Below are 20451 nucleotides of genomic sequence, written 5' to 3'. Positions count from 1 at the left end.
TGATCGTTGCTGATTGCCTTCCTCTCTTCTGCTGCACGCTATACTTCATAACAGATCAGTAAAGACGGGTTTGTGGGGGGAGGGACTTGTGTAGAAACAAAGCCTGACTGGTTTGCTGTGCGAGTTGGCAGCAGAGGAGCCAGAGGACCAGGTTTCTGCCTCAGCTGCTGCACCTATGAGAGGACCGGACCGGCTGTAGGAGACGTGGGACTTGATGCAGTTTTTATCCTCTACTCTCCATCTTACTGACGGTACAACCTCAAGTGTCTGTTTGATGGCAGTTTGTGAAACTCACTAGATAGGAAGTTTGTGGCTTTTCAGTTTGTATTTGCTTGTACCAATCTGTTCACAGCCAAGGTAGACTATTTGTTTCCAGTTTGTCTTTAGATTTTCAAGCAGAACACCCGGAAAGGCCTTGTAATTTTAATCAGTTTATGTTTGTTCCAGATAAAATGTTTCACAGTAGAGGCCTTGCCCTAATTACGCAGAAATCCTCTTTCCCTCTCTAATCCTTCAATAATCGCAAGAACTAAAATTCCTATTTTGTCCAACTGGTAGTACTCCTATATTATAGATCATTTGTATCAGTCATTATTGTTTTGCATTGTGTTTGCCGGTCAAGTTGATGGCTTTTCTGCTGTGATGTGAAAGTAGGTGCAGCTACAGCAAGCTGGAACATGTGGTAGAAAAATGTTATGCCTTAAGTCAGAGACCAACATGAACACCCTTTATTCACCAACAGAGTCGAACCTGTGGAGTTGATAAATAGGAAGACTGCTCCAGGGGAGACTGATCCACAGGCTTCTGCAGCACACGTCAAGGAGACCGCCACATCAATGAGGACACCTGGCATGGCGGTATTCAAGCAGGAGAACGTGGAGGACTTCTATGATCTTGGAGAAGAACTGGGAAGGTGAGGAATCCCTCAAAGTTGTGTGAAGAGGAAGATATTTCCTCCCTGCTCTTTAAATGTCACTCTGTATTGTGTGTGTGTGGTTGAGGTCTCTGCGGGCTGCGTGGCTCAGTGTATGAAAGTATGCACACAGCTGGCCTGTTTAAACTTGAGTTGGGGAGTGTCACTGTGACTAACCGGGTTGGAGTTTACTACATGAGATAAAAGTTGACATGCAAACACAATCAGACAAACAGGATGTGTTTGGGATAATTAATTATTATTATTATTGCTATTATCAGAGCTGATTTCTGGGTACAACACTTACAAATATTTTTGAAGCAAACCTACCTGTCTCCTGGGGAAATGAATTTAAGGAAGTTCTCAGAGAACAATATAGACTCACTGAGGAAGCCACGTATCTATTTTGTAATTGCCGGCTTAGGCATGTGCAGCAGCAGATAGAGTGGATGTAAACGGATGGTGACCTCTAACCTTTTCGCTGTTAAACCAAGTAAACACACTGTGTCCTAATGCTTTTTCATGGCCATTTCCTCCAAAACATCTTTGTCTCGGCTGCACCACTTGTATGTTTACACCACAGGAAGAAGAATGTCTAACAAAGCAACCCATTTTATCCCAACATGGTATGTATAGTTTAAAGACCAATAGTTTAAAGACCATCTTTAGGTCATTAATAACTGTGGAAAGTAATCAATGATTTATGAATAACTCCCCAATCACTTATCTCTGGAATTTTCCACAGATAACTGAAAGCTGATAATATTTACAGCAAAACAAGAAATTACTCATACTCCTTCAACTTTTTCAGCCTACAAACACAAACCTCAGCCTGTTTTCAGGTTTAGATCAACAAAATATAGTGAATATTTATGAAGCAAAATGGAATTTTCACATTTGATTGTGAATGATACATGGTTTTTAAACTTTTTCTTTCTTTTTTTATTTTTTATTTTACAAATTAAATGACAAAAAGCGTAATGTGCAGAGGTATTCAACAGTAATAAAATGATTAATTCCAGTTTTCAATAGCCCATAGAAAATAATTAAGTCAAAGCCCAGACCTAAATCCATTTCAGAATCTGCAGCAATACTTAAAAAAAAAAAGATGTTCCAATTTAATTGTGACTGAACTTTGTCTATTTTGCAAAGAAGAATGCACAAGGATTTTAGTCTCTGATGTGTAAAACTGGTAGAAATGCTAGCCATGTCTTCTGCTTCTGCCAAGGTGAAGACAGGCACTGATTAGAGGAGCTACATACATGTGCATGCTAGACATTGGTGTTTCATTTTCCTTTCACTTCACAATTACTATGATCTACTTTGTTTTTGTCTATAAAACAAAACATCCCCCCCCCTCCAATGAAATAAAGTTTGTGGCCTTTATGTTGCATAATGTGAAAAAGTTTAGCTTACAAGTTTGTTAAAATTCATGGAACTGAATACAAATAATTGAATAAATATAGATAACTTTTTCAAGAATAATTGTTCCTTTGAGAACAGCTGAAAAATGTTTTGCATTACTGACAAGGACGTGCATTTTGTAAATCCTGATAATATCAGTTGTGTTGAAGCATGAAAATTCTGCTCTGAGTTTATCTCGATACATGCTCTGAAGCACAATCATGAGAACCCGGAATCCTGTGGTGAAAAACCACAGAAAGTGAAAACCAAAAATTTTAAAGAGACACAGCGAGTCGCCAACTCTGTTTTACACCTCAATTGTGTGACAATTTTCCAAACAAGACAGATGAATCAACACGACGTACATTTAATGATTCATAGCTTTCCACTTGAGTAACTGTTCCTCAGGTGTTGGAAAGGTTGAATAAGATCACCAAAAGTAAACTTTGGGGGGTCAGTAGGTTGTATGCTCCATGGAGATGTTGAGCTAGTCGTTAGTGGGTTGATAATTCATCATTCTGCCCTACTGTCGATGGTGTTTTGTACCACTGAGGACAGTTGTGTTCTTTCCCCTGAACAAACCCAAGCTTCAAGGTGTAAGTCATTAGATGTGAGGTACTCATGGGCGTAGGTTTGGGTATGGACGGTCGCGACATGTCACGACCAATATTCAAGGGATATAAAATAGTCCCGACCAATTTTTGCCATATAAATTAAAAAAAAAAAAAAAACATGTATTTTTTAACAAAAGCAAAATAAATAAACGAAAATCTACATTGATTAGTTTAATATTTCTATATACCGTACTACGCAGTGGTAGCATTCATTTTAAATGCTGGTGAGTTGGTGAGTAAGTTGTAAGGTCCCACCAAAACTTAGACCAAACCTACGCCCTTGGAGGTACTGTAACTGTTTTGCCATCTACGTAATAACCTCACATTCACACTGGTACATTCCCCTGCTTCATGTGGTGTAACAAAAGCAAATGTCAGAAGGAAGATTGGTTAGCTCTGTAAACAATAAGTTTCACTTTTATCTATGATGTAAGTGTTACCAACATTTAAAATGTAGAATTTAATCTTCTTCCCTCAGTCTTGCCAGTGTCATCGATATCTATTATTAATTAAATTATTAATATGTACAAATGGTCAATATTATGAGATTGCATTTAATTTAGTGTGATTACTGATTTGAATAACCAGTGACCCCCAGTCACTGGTTTGAGCCACTCCAGCTGAAGATTGTCTGATTATGGAGGTTTTTTTTTTTTTTTTTGCTTAACTTAGTAAGAATGATGGGTGGCAATCTTTTATTTTACACAGAATGACTGTTTGTTTGGAAAGCTGAACATGTCTGCTTCTAAGGGAGTGAAAGTGTAGTAGCCTTTTTATTCCCAGTCAACTCACCACTTTTAGGGGAGGGACATTGTTGTATTTACTTATGTTCTTACAGCTGGATAAAACCCTGATCACCCTGACACTTTCTCTTTAAATCTTTAAAACATTATCACAGATTACTGTATGAGTTTTGGAATAGTAAGTGATTCACTTGGTGTACTTTAATATTGGAAACCAGCCCATGACTAGTCATGATACATATGAAACTAGTTGTGCTGTTATATCAGAAAAAAGGTTGGATGAGACAACAAAAACTTGGTACTCTGTTGTCATAAAAAAGGGAGCACCCTTTCTCTTTGCATGCCTAAACAGGAAGAAAGATGTCTAAACTTTTCTGTTCGTGATGAAATCCTGACTGACGTCACTATGAATTTGGCCGTTGCTCTTTGACAACATCCTGACAGGTTTGACATTGGTTTTTACAAGCAGTGTTATACACATGGCTATATCATTCTTTTATGTACAGATCCAACTCTTTTATTCAAGCTGACATAAACACTAATCCGTAGGGACCATCCATAAATCACCTCCTAATAATGTGTTGGGTCACCACTTTCTGCCAGAACAACGTCAGCACAGCTTAGCTGCGATTTTGCAAGTCTCTGGAATGCGTCTTGAGGGATAAAACATTCGTCCAAACAACATTACTCCATCTGCGAGGTTTGTTATTAGTCACTTCTTCTCCAAAGCACACAACTTAGTCAAGATCTGGTGACTGTGAAGGCTGCAGCATCTGATTCCCATCATTTTCTACTAATTTGTTAATTCTGTGAGCCCCTCTATCCTGTGAATGTTTGTGTTTATTATATGATTAAGAAGGGATTGCTTGAGGAGATATTTTAATTGATTTGTTGGAAAAAGTCAAATGTATTAAACCATATTGGCAACACTTCACAGCAGTCCCTTTATTTCCTCTAAAAGTCAAGAAATAGAAGTAATGTTTTCTTAATGTTAGCTGTTCTTATGATAAAAGAATCAATGACGATCTTTCATACTAATATGTTTTTTCCTCAAATTAAACCTCAATTATTTTGTTTATATATCCTGTGACATTTAGTGTGGTCCAAGCAAGGGCCTAAAAGTTCTGTTTTTAAACCCACTGATTTTTTCCAGAAATCAGTATCTGGAGTGAGTTTTCTCTGGCTGAGCATGGAAGGACGTAATGCTGCCCCACCCCTTTACTCCTTCCTCAGACAAATATGGATGTTTGAGTTTTTTGTTTTCATAATCATATTTCATACTAAACTTGTTTGGTCATATGATGGATAAATATCAGAATAAAAATAACTATTTTATTTTCTGTTGTCTATGCAAAACCAGAAATGCAGTTGCTACAGTAATAAAGCAAAATGCAAACTATGTATTTCTTATTAAGCAACTGATAGGCAAATGTTTACAGGAAACTGTATTTCTGTCCTGTCACACAAGACAAGGTCCTGTAAAAGAAATTAACTATAGAAACATTGTCAGTTTGAAGAAGTAAGAAGCAACACACATTTCAGACTCAGATGTTATGAATAAACAAGAGTTCACATATGGTTGTGAAAGCGCTATACTGCACACCATATATCTTTACTCCAGACAGCAGGCATGTATTTTTGTATTTATGTGAGGAGTAGGAAAAGAGTGTGTGTAGTTTGCTCTGGGATACAGACATTGCTGCTTTTGAGTAAAAAAGAAAAAAAAAATTACATGGTGAACTTTCTGGAATTCCTAAAGTTCCTGTTTGACAGAGGTCAATTCATACGCAGCGCTGCAGCTCTTCTGATAATTAATCATTCGGGAGACATTCTGAACATTTTCAGGGTATAGAACATTAAAAGATGCCATTTTTAGAGCAAATAAATGTCTGTTAGTCTAATTTAGTGTTTTCACGCCCATTAGAGGATATCCATGTGCTTCCCCCTGAGCACCTCAACATTTGGTGTGCAGATGACGGAGATGATCGGTTTCGGACGGTGAATCAGCTATCATTCTAACTGTCTTTGTCACACAGAACCAGCAGTTACTCAGTTGAGAAGCACATTTTGATATCTCGTCGGCGCCATTGTCCGAGCATTCTCTCCACCTTGTCTGTGGATAATGGCCTGTCAGCTGTTGGAAATGGAAACTCTGGAGCGACGTGACACTTTCAGCCACACCGACCAGCTTAAATACGAAGACATACAGCACTGCCACCATCACTCCTCTCTCTGCTGTTACTCTACACTTTGTGACCACACTTAAACAAAGCCTGTACACTGACAGCTGGTTTGGCCACTTTCTCATATTTTAATAGCATCTATCAATCTCAAGCTTATATACTTAGAGGAGATTCCTAGGATTGCTTACCATGTGACACTTCCTCCCCTCAGGCCATTTGATGCTTGTTTTTTTGCAAAAGAAATTCTTTAGGTCCACTTCCCTCCTCCTCAGTTCACACATAATTATGGTCTTCAATATCAGGGTCAGTCTTTCAGGGAGGGCTCAAGGGTGGAGATGGCCTGTGAACAGATCGTACAGAGGGAGTATTTGAGTTTCCAAACTGCTTTAGCCCCCATCCACCCACTCTGTAGTTATTTTTACAATGAGACATGTATATGCAACAGCTTCTGGGGCACTGTTGCAAATTAAATCCTCACTTTCCCTTGTGCTCTGTGCTGAAACATGTTCACATTGAATATAAACCTTCGAAAGAACCCATGGCTTTAGGGCTTTAATAGAAAGGCTTCTTGAAAGTTATCTACAGCACAAAGCAACAGTTGAAATGCATTCCTCTTCAACAGACTCACAGGCAGAACACCCGTTAATGTCTTTACCTGTCTAATGGCATTCTGAATTTTGGTATACCAAATCAGTATGTCTAAAGATTCCCCAGAACGTTACAAAACAGCAACCCAGCAGGACTTAGATGTTTTCAGTTTGGTATTCTGAGGTAAACATTCATTGGTTTACAACATAGTTTTGTGCTACTAACAAAAGGCAATGAGCAAAAAGTTCTCAATGGCAAATATGCACATGGTAAAGATGAAAAAAAAAATAGAATAAGGGAGTGTATAAAATTGAAATTCCAGGTGGGAGAGTTTGGTGTTTGTCCCGTTTCAATTTCATAATCCAGCATTGCGGCTACATGATTGGAACATTGTAAAAACTCCAATATAACACTGCAAAATTTTGTTGGAATACTGAAGAATGCAACAAAGTACACTTTTATTAGCGTGTGTGTCAAATTGTGGTTAGGTCATGAATCACACAACATTTAGCACATCCGGATGGTCTTCCAGTTTGCAGTCAGAACAACTTGGGTTTGACTTAAGTCGTATGTGAAACCCAGCATGATAGTTTTTCCTCCCTCTCTGTTTCTCTCTATATTGGGAATGTTTGAAACACTTCCAATAGCACTTCTGTGTTTGTTTGTTTGTTTGTGCTGAAAGGACAGATCTATGTGCTTGAACAAGTAATCCTTTTGGAAAATTCTACTTATTATAATGACTAGAGTGACTAATTGACGTAGCAATTAGCCACTAAGAGCCACCAAAGTGAATGAATCTTGCGTTTAGTAAGCTGTTTAAACGGCAGTCACGCTTCATTCTGTGATGTGCAATGTGAACTTTCAATTCTTCTCTCATCAGGTGCCTAAGTAATACTGGTTAGCATTTTGTTATTTTCTAGGTGGGAGGATCACAGAGGATACTTTTCAGCAGTGAGCTGTGCTGGGTGTGTCTATAAAACAACAAATTGGTTCAACTCTCACACAACATTGTGGTTGAAGAGGACTCAAAGAATCAGCTGTAACTTTATACCACAATGTTTGCTTTCTATTCATTTCCTCTGAGATGCACCAGTGTTGTCTGTGTAAGCACTTATTAAAGGTACACAAGAAGGTTCAGCCACAGCTGCTACTGTGTAAGAAACCTTCTCAGCCTACCTGCCTATCAAACCCATTCCACTCAGCAGCAGATAGAGGACATGTTAACAGAGGGACACAACAAGTAACACATCATCCCGTGGTCTAAACACATTTAGAATGTGATGGGAAACAAAGTCCTTGACTTCCATCAGCTCAGACAGGAAAGCTCAGACATTTCTCGTGGTTTGTTATACCAGCAAACCACTAGAAAGTGAAAAATTTTTTCCACAGATTAAGGAGTTAAATTTATCTCTCAAAACAGTAACTTTTATTATTACAAAATGAAGTAAGTCTGGAGCCAGTATTCTTTTGCTTCCAAGTAGAACCACAGTATTATGTAAAACTAGCCCTTGTTACGCGGGAGGTTTGTTATGAATATGAAAATCATAGGAAATGATAGACATCACTGTAGCTGTGACATATGAGACTTTAAGTTCAGTTAACAGGGGGGTTTCCAAATGTATTTCTAGAGCACAGGCAGCAGAATCTGCTGGTCTGATGAGGTACAAAAAATCATGTTACTCAGAATGAACAATTACAATTGTCTAAGTAAAACCTGATGGCTAAGTCATTAGCAGCCTCATTAAAAAAATAAAATAACATGAAGCATATGAAGAAACAGAAAAACTCTGCGAAGACTCATGAACTATGATTACATTATTGTGATTGATAGTCATTATTTAGCCTGATGTAAGGTCGCTCTCAGGCACACCATCTCAAAAGAAAATGTTTTATTCTTGAATGTTGTGTAAACAAGTATATAAATTCGATACTCCAGCTGTTTGCAGATATGCAATTTAGCCTTAAATGACCTTATTAGGGTTGTGCAACATTTGCAAAAGATACAAGCATTTTTTTCATAAACATGCCCATGTACTCCACTCATATTTTGCGTCATCGAACAATAATGGCCGAGTGACCCAGAGGTTTGTTTTCCCAGTCGGGATGTATAGAGTCAGGCGGTCAGTCCACAGCAGCAGGAAATGACTGAAGCAGCAGGAGAGGCAGCAAGATTACTTTAGTCTGAAAATCCCCTCAAAACAAAGTCTTAGGCTTCCTATATATTGTTAACTGGATGTTGTGTTGGAAATGTTTTCATACGTGTAGTTCATTATGTTGGTGGGTCATTTCTGACTGAAAAGACCTTACAGATGCACATGACAGCAAAAGTACGATGTTTAACAGAGTCAAAAGGAGCTCATCCATTAAGGGTCAAGAATTCAGCAGCTGTAGCAAAACACATAAAAACACAATGAACCAATTGTGGATGGTCTGAAAGCTGCACCTCTGTTATGAAATATTCAGACTTTGTGGGATTCTTTCAGTGGACTAGATGCTGGAAAAGAAGGAAGAGCTTTGGCAGGAAGTTAGTTGAAGTAGGAGGTGAGAGACTCTGTCCACACGATCAGCCTGGTTGATTGTTCTCTGTCTCTTCAGGAAACAGGAAGTAATGAACTGCATCAGAATATTTCAGACACTTTTGACACACAGGTTCCTGCTCAGTATTTGTTTAGCTATGTCCTGTTGTCATAAAATGGCACCTGCTCCAAACTTATATACCAAACGACTGAAGATATTTATCATGCTAATTATTAATAATCTTGCTTTTTTTCCTTTGTCTCCACAGTGGGCAGTTTGCAGTTGTCAGGCGTTGTAAAGAGAAGAGCACAGGCACTGCGTTTGCTGCCAAGTTCATCAAAAAGCGCCAGAGTCGAGTCAGCAGACGGGGCGTGAAAAGAGAGGAGATTGAGAGAGAGGTGGACATCCTGCAGGAGATCCAACACCCAAACATTGTAGAGCTGCATGACGTGTATGAGAACCGCACAGACGTGGTGCTCATCCTCGAACTGTGAGTCACTGCACGATTCAGTCAGCCATTGTGGCTTATATGCTTCTGTATTTTTGGTTAAAACAAATTAGCTTTAAATGTACATGCTTAGTTTTTTTCACATTTTGACATTACAGATAAAGCCTATTTTTATTGTGTTTTTTATGTGTTGAGCAGCACTTTATATTACTATTCAAGGAGATTTTGTGTTTCCCCCCAGAGCTTTGGAAATAAAGGTGTACAAAGCTTTGCATGTGAAGTTTTTGCACAAAATACCATGACTGAATGGAGAGCAGTGTAATTCAGATCCTAAATTTAGATCTAAAGGTTGACCTGACCGCTCTAATACTGCTTGAATTTAATCCAAACCACTGTAGCTCTGGTTGTATTTTAGGGTTGTTGTCCTGATGAAAGGTGAACTGATAGATAGATAGATAGATAGATAGATAGATAGATAGATAGATAGATAGATAGATAGATAGATAGATCTTTATTGTCATTGTCACAAGAACAACGAAATTTAAACTGTCACCTCAGTCAAGCATTTGCAGGTTTTCTTGCAGGATTGCCCCGATTTTAGCCTCATCCAGTTTCCCATACAATTCCAACTAGCTTTCCTGACCCAGTTGATAAAACGTATCCCCACAATATGATGCTGTCACCTCCATGTTTCATTGCGATGATGGTGTGTATAGCATGTTAGTTTCTTGCCATGTGTGCCAAGAAACTGAATTTTGGTCTCATCTGACCAGAGTAACTTCTTCCACATGTTTACTTTGCCCTCCACAAGGCTAGCAGCAAACTTTAAACACGATTTATGACAGCCATCTTTCGGCAATCACTTTCCCATTAAGGTGAGATTCCAGGACTGAATGACAATGGTTATCCTGGAGAAAGATTGTCCCTCCATTCAACTCTGCTGCTGTTGATCTGTCATGCAAAATCATAATAAAATTATAGTTGGAACGTTGTCATGGGACAGAATGTGGAAGTATTCAAGTGTTTATTAGTGCCAGAACAATCTCTTATAAAATGTATTCCTGAGTTGAATAACTAGCGCAACTCACTGGCCTTGAACTTTGGTGTTTCTGCTCACATGAACTGTTTGCTGAAACTGTTGTTTGTTTAAACACTTTGGCTGGAAACGATCATGTGTGTGAGATAGAACCAAATGATCTGACAAAGAAAATAATGCCTATGCCCCAGCAGGCCCCCTTTGTGTCCAACGAGGGCCTGGGAAAATGTAGGGCCTAATTAGGACCAGAGAAAACCCAATCCAATTATTGTTGAATGACTGACAGATTCAACAGGTTGTTAGCTGCAAGATGGTTCTCTGTTTATGCATAAACCGCCATAAGCTTTTTCATTAGGTTTATGGAGGGAAAACAGTGATTCATATGTAGAGTTAATGTCTCCCGAGTTGATACAACAAACATATATTCTGTATCTAAGGCATCCAGGAGTTGGGCATCCAGCTCCTGAGTGCACACTATAGATAAAGGAGTGCAGAGGCCCTTGCTCTTGATTATCTGAGTCCACAATAAGCAAGTGTGTACATGTCTGTGTGTGTTCGCAGGGTCTCCGGAGGGGAGCTCTTTGATTTCCTGGCTCAGAAAGAGTCTCTCTGTGAGGAGGAGGCCACTCAGTTTATTAAACAGATACTAGACGGGGTGCAGTACCTCCATTCAAAGGGGATTGCGCATTTTGATTTAAAGGTACGGTATGTTCCATCACTATTAGACTTTACCCACGACTAAATCCTTCCCCTCAACAAGATTTATGGGGTTTAGGGCTTTGGGAACATTGTGTGAAATTCAACCAGCAAGTCTTTAATGTTTCTGAGGCGATGTCTCACCTCTCTGATACACATATCCTTCCTGTTTTGGGGTTGGAAGCATTTAGACAGTCAGATAGCAACTCCACAAGGTTATCTCTTCTCTCTCAGAGAGCCGGGTCGCCCACGCAGGTTTGTTAAAATTGCTGTTCTTTCTCTTTTTTTACTCTCCTTTTCACTCTTTTTATTTTCTGCATTTAAAGTGAGAGAGTGTTGATGTAGATTGAACCCAAGCCTCAACCTATTAGTCATGACAAATCCAGCTGGTCCTTCATTTTCCAATAAAGCAATGATAAAGTGCATTATGTTTGGAAGACGGAAAAGGGATGATTTGTAGATATATATTTTTCCCCACCAATGCTTTTGCATTTTCAAATTTGAAACACACATACATTTGAGATGCCTTTCTCATAAAGAGAGAAATAAGTTGCTGGAAGTGTTGAACCACTAAGAAACATGTAATCGTACCATCCCAGAGATTTTACCTCACATTCGGTCATGTTTGGGTCATACAATCAGTGGCAGTTCTAGATTAGTTCCTTGGTTGAGTCTCTCCTCTTAAAAATTTATAAAAATAAAGTTTAAACGAGTCTTTGGGGAGGGTAATAATCCAGTACCAGTTTATCATTCTAAACATTTAGATTTTTAAAAGCTGCAAATCAATTTTGACCCCATTTAATCGATAAAGTCATATTTCATTACAGTGCTTAGACTATGCATAGTTCTGGGCTCGTAAAAATGGGAAGCGGTTAACTTGCTTTGGGAACAGCAGACAGGCTCTGAGCCGTATCGCCCTTATGAAAAAGCATCACTGCATACAATGGCTATTCAGTTTGCAACACAGTGATTCATTGCTTGCTCTTTGTAAATGCGTCTTGTTAGCCAATATGCTTCAGCAGCTAAGGGGTATTTGATGAAAAGGATGCCTAGCTGCTGGCAGACTCTGCTCAGGAAATCAGGAAAAGTATGTCCAACCCCAATTTCCACATTTCACCTCATTCTGCTAAATACAGCCGGGATTAACAATGTTAGCTTATGTTTAAACTTTCATATTCTGCCAAAAAAAAAAGCCAATATTCCTTCAGCTAAATTTTCTTTTTTTCTTCTTTAATTATTCATTGGATTATGATTGAACTGGATGTTTGTTTGTTTTTTTTTATATTTGGGGATTAAAATATTTCTCTTTTTATTTTGTTGAAATGGAGCTTATCTGAGCCACTTTTCTCCCCCATGTGTCAGAGCTATATACAATTTTTTTTTACAAAGGTCACAAAGAGTAAAAAGCTTTTGAATTGAGAAATATTTGCAGAATCTGACCAGAATTGTATCATATTACTCAACCAACCCTTGCTGGCATCCTGTGTGGAAAAAGCAGCAAACAGGGAGGCCCACAGACCGCCTTCCAGTTTGTGCTTTGAATATTTGCATGTCAAAGATTTCCATGTGATTATGTGATTATGCATTTTATGCATATCACAAAATGCATAAAATGAACCTCTGTAGCAAAACTGCAGTGAGCTAATAGATACAAGAACCTTTGAAAATGTGTCTTATAATTTGCACTAACACAAATACCTGCTTTTCTTTAATGCATACATATAAAGGCAGTTTTATCCAGGTAACCTGAGTTGACTACCTGTTCACTCATTATCCAATCTTAGCAGCAAAACAAGCAAACACACAAAAAAAGAAAAAGCTGTTAAAAAAACGTCTGCTTTTGTTGTGCTTGTCCTGTAGCCTGAAAACATAATGCTGCTGGACAGGAGTATCCCTCTACCGCGCATTAAAGTCATAGACTTTGGACTGGCACACAAAATAAAACCTGGGGCAGATTTCAAAAACATTTTTGGAACACCTGAATTTGTGGGTAAGAGCTTTTTTACCTTCTGGAATATTTTCACACTCCAATTGCTTGTCGCCTGACCCTTTGTAGTCTGCAAAGTTAACTTTGCTCTGTCTATTTTCAGCTCCGGAGATAGTCAACTATGAGCAGCTAGGACTGGAGGCAGACATGTGGTGAGAGCCTCTAATTACGTCTGACCCTGCTGGCTTCCACATAACAAGCCGCTGTGCATAACTTTGGATTAATCTTGTGCTGTTTTCACAGGAGCATCGGAGTCATCACCTATATACTGTGAGTTGGTGTCTCAATGCGTCGGAGGGGATTATGTGGAGAAGGTCCTGGTCAGTGTGTAAATATCTCTGTGCTGTTGTTTCAGTTTGAGTGGCATCTCGCCTTTCCTTGGTGAAACAAAGCAGGAAACGTTGGGAAACATCTCAGCGGTGGACTATGACTTTGATGAAGAGTTTTTCAGTAATACCAGCGAGCTGGCCAAGAGCTTCATCAGGCAGCTACTGGAAAAGGACACGAGGTAAAACAATGGAAAACAGCTGAGGGACAATCTGACATGCTACAGGAGATCTGTTGTCAAACATCAGTCAGTCCAGATTTATGGCACTCGGTGCTTTGCCAAAGTATTAATACCATTTGAACGATTTCACATTCAACTGCAAACTTCAGTGTGTTTTATTAGGCTTTTATGTGGCACAAGGTGATGCATGATTGTGCTATGGAAAATAATACTTCATGTGAAAAGTGTTTAACGGTTAAAAATCTAAAAACTGCAAGGCACAATGATATTCATCCTGTTTGAGTCAATACTTTGAAGAAGCAACATTTCTCTGCAGGAACAGCAGAATGTCTTTCAGGGTGTCTCTGTACCATCTTTGAGCTTCTGTAAATTAAATGTGTTCTCTTTTCTTTTCTAAAATAACCCAAGATCAGTCAGACTGGATGAAAAGCATATTTAAACACACATTTTCAAGTGTTGCCACAGATGATCAGCTAAATACCGCTCTGGAATTTGACAGTACCATTCCAACACATGAATATGCTTTGAAACCATTGTATTTTTGCTCTGGTTGTACGCTTATGGTTATGTCCTATGGAAAGTGAACTTTAGGCCAAGTATAATTTTTCTTAGACTCTAACAAGTTTTCATCCAGGAGCCTTGTATTTGTTTGACAAATGCACCACACATTTCATATTATGTAAAATATCCATGTTTTCAAAAAAAAGAAAGGGGAGGTTAGCACTTCAAAATGTCACATTAATATGAAGGAATTCAACTAGTACACACAGTTCTGTAAGGCACTGTTTGTACGTTGTGTTCATGACAATATTATGTATCATATCAGTAAAACAAACTGTGGCTAAAACATAAGCTAACTATCATAGACAAAATAATACTTATCTTTAATTGCATCATGTGACCTCTTATTTCTAACATCTGTTTCCATTTAAATAACACTTTAGGAAACATGATATTCCTGAGAGCTTTTTCATCTGACTTAACTCCTTAGACAGTTTAATTGTAATGCATGACAGACTAGCTCGCCGTGTGTGTGACAGACTTGTTTACTCAGCTGCCCTTTTTCTGTCAATTTCAGAAAACGAATGACTATCCAAGATGCCTTGAATCACCCGTGGATTAAGGTATGTGGTGGACTCAGACTGCTCTGGGGCATGTTTGGTGTTGTTCTAGTCATGTCTTACTGAAAATGAAACAAAAGAGGTTGCTAATGTTACCGTGTCCCGGTAACGGAGTCACTACTCATAGGAAAAGTAGATTTATCATTTAAAGTTCAAAGATGTTTGACTGCAGTCTCAGAGTCCCTGAGTTTACACCCACTGGCTTTTGTATGTTTCTGGACTTCACTCCCACCTGGGGTATTTATTTCACCCTTCACAACTTACACCCACGACATCATATAGACCCTGAGGCTGTGTGAAAAGTCTCTATGTCTAGATGTGACTGAACCGATTTTGATGGCGAGGAAATGCAACAGCCTTCGACATAGAGGAAGTTAACTCACAATGGTTGCTGTTATGCATGTAAAAGGTGTTTTGTTTTTTTTTTGCTGTAAAGTCCCACCATCCTGTTTGGATCAGAGCATGAAACCAGGAAATATTACACACTCATCAAGAATGCTTGCTGTGTTTTTACCATCTTCATGCACTAACCACCACTGTGGCTCATCTACTGGGATTTTCACCACAGTGTGTGTTTTCAAGATGGATCTGTGTGACTGCCTCTCACTCAGTGTTCCCCCCTTCCTCCTTCAATCCTTCTTAAGTCCTGCGGCCAAACGGAGGAGGATGGCAATGTGTCTGGAGCCGAGAAGAAAACCGAAAAGCTGGAAAGCAAACATCTGAAGGAGTACAGCATCCAGTCACACCGCAGCTTGCCTCAAAACAACACGTACATTAATGTGGAGTGCTTTACTTGTGTGGTGAGGCACATTGGCTTCATGGAGAAGGGGCCGTTGGAGGTGCAGGGTCCCCACAGCACAATGCAATGCGGCGTGGAAGCAGTCCTCCATCTACGTCGACAAGGAGGCCTAGTACAAGGGGCAGAGCAAAGCTGTGAGGAAACTACCCTCTCAGACTCACTTTGAATTTTGTAAAATGGAGGCAGTAGCAGGAGGACGTCAAGGCGATAAATGTGACTCCGGAGAACATCAGGCAGAGCCAGGTGGACATCATGAGGCTGGAGCTGAACTGGGAGCTCCATCAACTCCTGAGGGAGTTAATGGAGCATCCAGAACGGCGATCTGATTGCAGACGTAAACCAGGCTCTGACGCAGGAGTCCTGCGGATCTGAACTGTGTCCAGAGACCAAACCATATATGAGGGTCTGCCTAATGTAGGAATGGAGTCTCCCAGCGCCAACATATTCAGTCAAATTTGGCTGTCATCCGTTATAAGGTTTTGAAGAGCAAAGTAAGGTTTGGTATAGATGGAACAAAGCACCTGGTCATATTTCTTTTCGAGTTGTTTCTTCATTTCCGTGAATCTGTTGTAAATGATCGATGACAAAATCTCCAATGAAAGAAAAATGAATGCAGGTGTTGATACTTGTATTGCAGTCTGAGAACCATGGTTGTAGATGAAGGTACAAAAGTTAGTTAGTATGTGTTAGAAACACCTTTTTAGTACAGGAAATATGAGCATGAAGTAGAATTTTGTGAAAAAAAGCCTATTTTTTTGCTTTCATGATAAACTAAAGGAGAAAATGGTTACTCAGTTAGTTTCTTTGAACATAGATGGACATACAGGAAGTAACACAGAGACTGCTTGCCTTTACTATTTATTTAAATACTTATGTGGTGTTAAGTTCTTTAGAAATGATTTTACCAGAAATTTCCTGGAATGTCATGAGTAGCTGGTTTCATCATCGCTGGATGTGAGTTTAGGTTTGCATCTGCAACTGTGCAGCAACTTAGATTTTATAACCTGGCTGTCTTGTCTCATTGATTTTAAATATTCTTATTTCCTCTATTCAAAAAAAAACATTTATAGCTACAACTTCTTATAATTTGACTCAACTCTCTGTATCACTTGTTAACATTTGGTCTCGCAGGTATAGAAGTTTTCTTATTTCCCAAACCCACTCAGATTGAAAGTTTAATTCAGGGATTCTAGTGTAGTTCATCTCATGTTTGGAACAACGTAAAATACTAGAAATAGATTAGTTATACAAAGTTAAGCAATGTTTAGGAGACTGGCTTATCAGTTGAAGAAGTACGGTAGCTTGGTTTTCTCTATCTGTTCACTGATGGGTTCAGTGCGTTATCACTCATTTGCGCTCCTTGTCTGAGCTCGTCTGTCTCACATCCCCATACCAACTACTAACAGGCTCAGCTCCCTGTCCAAAAATAAACTTATCTAATTTCCTAATGGTTCCGGCTTGAACTCAGACATTGTTAGAAATTAGTGTCTTTTTGTAGATCATAAAACTATATTTACAGTTTGTTTCTGAAATACTTTTAAAACTTGTAATTATGTTGGTTCCTTAAAAATGAAAGTATTTCACATTGAGCACAAAATCAAGCACTTTTCTTAATTTAATGATGTCGGAAAGTTAATATTTAATTTTTTTCTTTATTATTTTATTTCCGTATTTATGTATTTATTTATTTTACTTGATGGTAATTATTGTTTCTTAAAGATTTGTTAAAACATGTTATTTCTGCTTTTGATTCATTTAAATTTGCACATTTACTCAGCGTTAAAACTGTTTACTTTTTGTTCATGGAGATGACAAGGATCCATCACCCATTATAAGACCTCTGGTGTATAAATATACAGTATTTCTTTAATTCTACTTTAATTTGCTTTTCCAAATAAATATTTTTTTTCTCACATTTTTGTGCCTTCTTTTTTCTTTAACTCTGAAATAAAATATGTTTTTTTTTTTTTTACTATAAACTCACTTTTTAAACTGCAATTTTAGCAAGACCCTTGACCTATCTTAGGTTTGTTGTCAACATCTGAGCAGTGGGATGCTAGGAGAATTAAACATTTAACATCACATATTTTCTTTGTCATGTCATCCCATGTTGTGTGTCTTTAGCCTCTTAATTCCAGACAAGCGATGGTGAAGAGGCTTTCAGTGGTCAACTTGGAGAACTTTAAAAAGCAGTATGCAAGACGACGCTGGAAGGTAAATTGCATGATGAGGATTGATTTAATTCTTAAATCATCTGTGGAAAATATTGCACTTGGTTAATTTTGTGATTTCACACCTTTTTTTAATGATGTTTTCAGCTGTCCTTTCGAATCGTGGCTTTGTGCAACCACTTAACGAGGATCATGAAGAAGGGTCAGAAGCTGCCTGTAGAGGATCAGGTGAGGAGAACGTTGCCAGGGTTCACCAGTTGCAGCAGAGGAATAATTTAGGAAAGCTGCCTCCAGACTTTGCTGATGCAAGTTTAGACTGCTTGCATCAGCATCTCATATCTGAGCTGCCATTTCACAGACAGTCTCCGCAAGGGCTTTGCTTCTGTCAGATACTGAAAACAGAGTTGTGTGGTTTACCTAACCTTGCATACATGTGTCTAGAATCACCTTTCCTTTTAATTTAAGATCAGCAATCTTACCAACCATAATTATGATTTTGTATTTATACAAAGTATTTATAAGGACGAATTTGTCTGCAATAGTGATAAAGATGTGGAATCTCACACTAAACAAATTTAAAAAAATCTACTCTTGATAAGATGTGATTGTTTTAAACAAAAGCAGCAAGCATATTTATCTTGACACCTCAACAAATCAACACTTGCCGATAATGTGGCTGTATCTAATTAGATATAAACAAACAAATATTTGAGCAAGAATTTGTATTTTGAGAAATGGTGCTAAACTGGAGTGGATAAAAAATACCCAGCAACTTTTGTACATTTGTTTAATTGAGAAAAGTTTACTTCTGAAAAATATATCTTTTCAGATACATTAGGCATACTTTGATAGATTTTGTTATGCTTATGAGCAGATGGTGAAATTCCTTCCTTTACATGCGTCTTTACTAGTCTATATCCGAGTACATACGTGCCTATAGATGTAATATAGATGTTTCTTTGGAAAAACCTTAGGACATTCCAATACATAGTTTCTTGTGGTTCAAATGTGCATATATGTGCAGCAGTAATGCAGAAACATTGTTAGATGGATTAGAATAGTTCAAGTTGTAATTCTGGATTTTGCTTAAAAAAGATCATATTTTTATTTCTACACTCTGCTGCTGTCACAATATCAATGATGCAAACAACTTTTTTTTTTCTTTTTCTTTGAATCAGAGGGATTGTGAAAGTGACCAAGAGGAGGAAATTCTCAAGAGGAGGCCCAAGACCAGAAAGAGAAGCAGTACTTCCTGAAGGAGTACTGGTTAAACCCTATTTCGGGTGTAAAACAGTGACTCTGCACCATTTTTTATTTTTTGAAGCACACAGCAGTTGTGCAGCAACCGCATGTGTTCGAGTTACGGCTGTTTAAGGCAACGTCTGGGTTAGTTTTTGACAAAATGAGCGCACATTCTGCTGCGTGTGACACGGTCTCCTGCCGCTTTTTAACTGAAGCTGCTTTCTGGCCGAAGAATATTTACAGCAGCTATACTGTTGACAGGAACTCTTAGTGAATATTCACACTTGCACAAGAATGCGGAAGGGTTCCTCTTATGACTGCAGCCTCAAAAAGTGCTTCAGCTGCTGTCAATTGATAGTCACACATTTTTTTTTTTCTGTTTCTTTTTTTCTTGCTATTTTCTTTCACTGGTTACATGTTGGTGCTGCTCTCCCAAGTATTGGGAATTTAAAAGTTTTAGCTCTCAGAGCATCACAAATTGGTAGCAGATCTTTGTAACCAAATGTTTACATGTTTTTCTGCTTAGATGCAGCCCTGTCTGCGCAAATAGTGTTTACTGTTGTCATATACATTTTGCAAGCTCAGCAATAATTCTCGTGAGCCTGTATACAGAACCACCTGTTTACTGTATACTTGTAAATTATCATATAAAAACTGCTTTTTTTTCTTACGTGTACATAAAGATGCCATATGAATCTTTATATGTGAAGCTAATTTTGCAGTTTTAATTATTGTTATAGTGTGACGTATTTATGGTGTAAATAGATGCTCTATAGCTCCAACAAATGTCTTAAGTTTCCTTTAACTTTCATCTGGGCTTTTATAGTTTTAAATACATTTTATGCTATACCTGTATGAACTGATATTTTGTGTAATAAAACTGAAGAATACTTTCATTTTTTGATGCTATATAAAAGTGTGGTCAAAAGCTGTAACTGAACAACAGTTTTACACACACATCAAACATGATGCATATTGGAACATTTGCATATTTATATCTCCTGCTTTTTAATTTTTTTAACTTTCTCCCAGCTATTATTTATTGTCACACCAGTAAGGGTGTTTGGGCTCAGCTGGGTTGAAGGAGATTGAAAGGATAAACTGACCTGAACTAAATACAAGTTGGCGATGGGATAATGTAGGCCAGTTTGTACAAATAGTGTGAAACCAACAAGTGGGTCAGCTTGAGAGTCTGTGGCCAGTTTTGGCTTCATTAGTCTTTCATGTCGATTTATTGTGAAATTGTTCAGAATCCTGCTGCATTGTTGGTCTACTCAGACATATTATGGAGTCGTATGTTTTCCTAGTGAAAAACAGCAGGAAATGCTACTGAAAACAGCCCATGCATGCGTGCTTGTATCTGCATGAGAATAAAGAAAGATTTAAGAAAATACGTGAACATAAATCTGTGAAGTCTGGAATAAATAAAAGATTCCCTTTTCCAGTTTTCCAAGTATCATAAATTCATCTCTGGCATTTGT

At 38.3% G+C, this 20451-nt stretch overlaps 1 protein-coding gene across 1 annotated transcript; it reads left to right on the top strand.

Moving 5' to 3' along the window:
- Window positions 1-111: 111 nt before the first annotated feature.
- On the top strand, window positions 112-19868 carry dapk2b (death-associated protein kinase 2b). The gene is made up of 12 exons (XM_027998935.1): window positions 112-251; window positions 743-913; window positions 9231-9452; window positions 11008-11146; window positions 13003-13132; window positions 13233-13281; window positions 13373-13399; window positions 13485-13637; window positions 14716-14761; window positions 17682-17771; window positions 17876-17956; window positions 18907-19868. The coding sequence occupies exons 2-12, from the start codon at window positions 837-839 to the stop codon at window positions 18982-18984; spliced, it is 1092 nt and encodes a 363-aa protein (XP_027854736.1). The 5' UTR covers window positions 112-251; window positions 743-836; the 3' UTR covers window positions 18985-19868.
- The last annotated feature ends 583 nt before the right edge of the window (window positions 19869-20451 follow it).

Source organism: Xiphophorus couchianus, chromosome 2, assembly GCF_001444195.1.
Source record: "Xiphophorus couchianus chromosome 2, X_couchianus-1.0, whole genome shotgun sequence".
NCBI classification, from domain to species: Eukaryota; Metazoa; Chordata; class Actinopteri; order Cyprinodontiformes; family Poeciliidae; genus Xiphophorus; species Xiphophorus couchianus.
Note: the sequence above shows the minus strand (reverse complement) of the source record. Positions and strands in the feature narration are given on the sequence as shown.

What these genes read in the sequence shown, in the direction of transcription:
- dapk2b (XM_027998935.1), top strand. Translation starts at nt 837, where the DNA reads ATGAGGACACCTGGCATGGCGGTATTCAAGCAGGAGAACGTGGAGGAC. An exon ending in TGGAACACCTGAATTTGTGG is followed by an intron (nt 13,133 to 13,232) that starts GTAAGAGCTTTT and finishes GTCTATTTTCAG; the next exon opens with CTCCGGAGATAGTCAACTAT. An exon ending in AGCTGCCTGTAGAGGATCAG is followed by an intron (nt 17,957 to 18,906) that starts GTGAGGAGAACG and finishes TCTTTGAATCAG; the next exon opens with AGGGATTGTGAAAGTGACCA.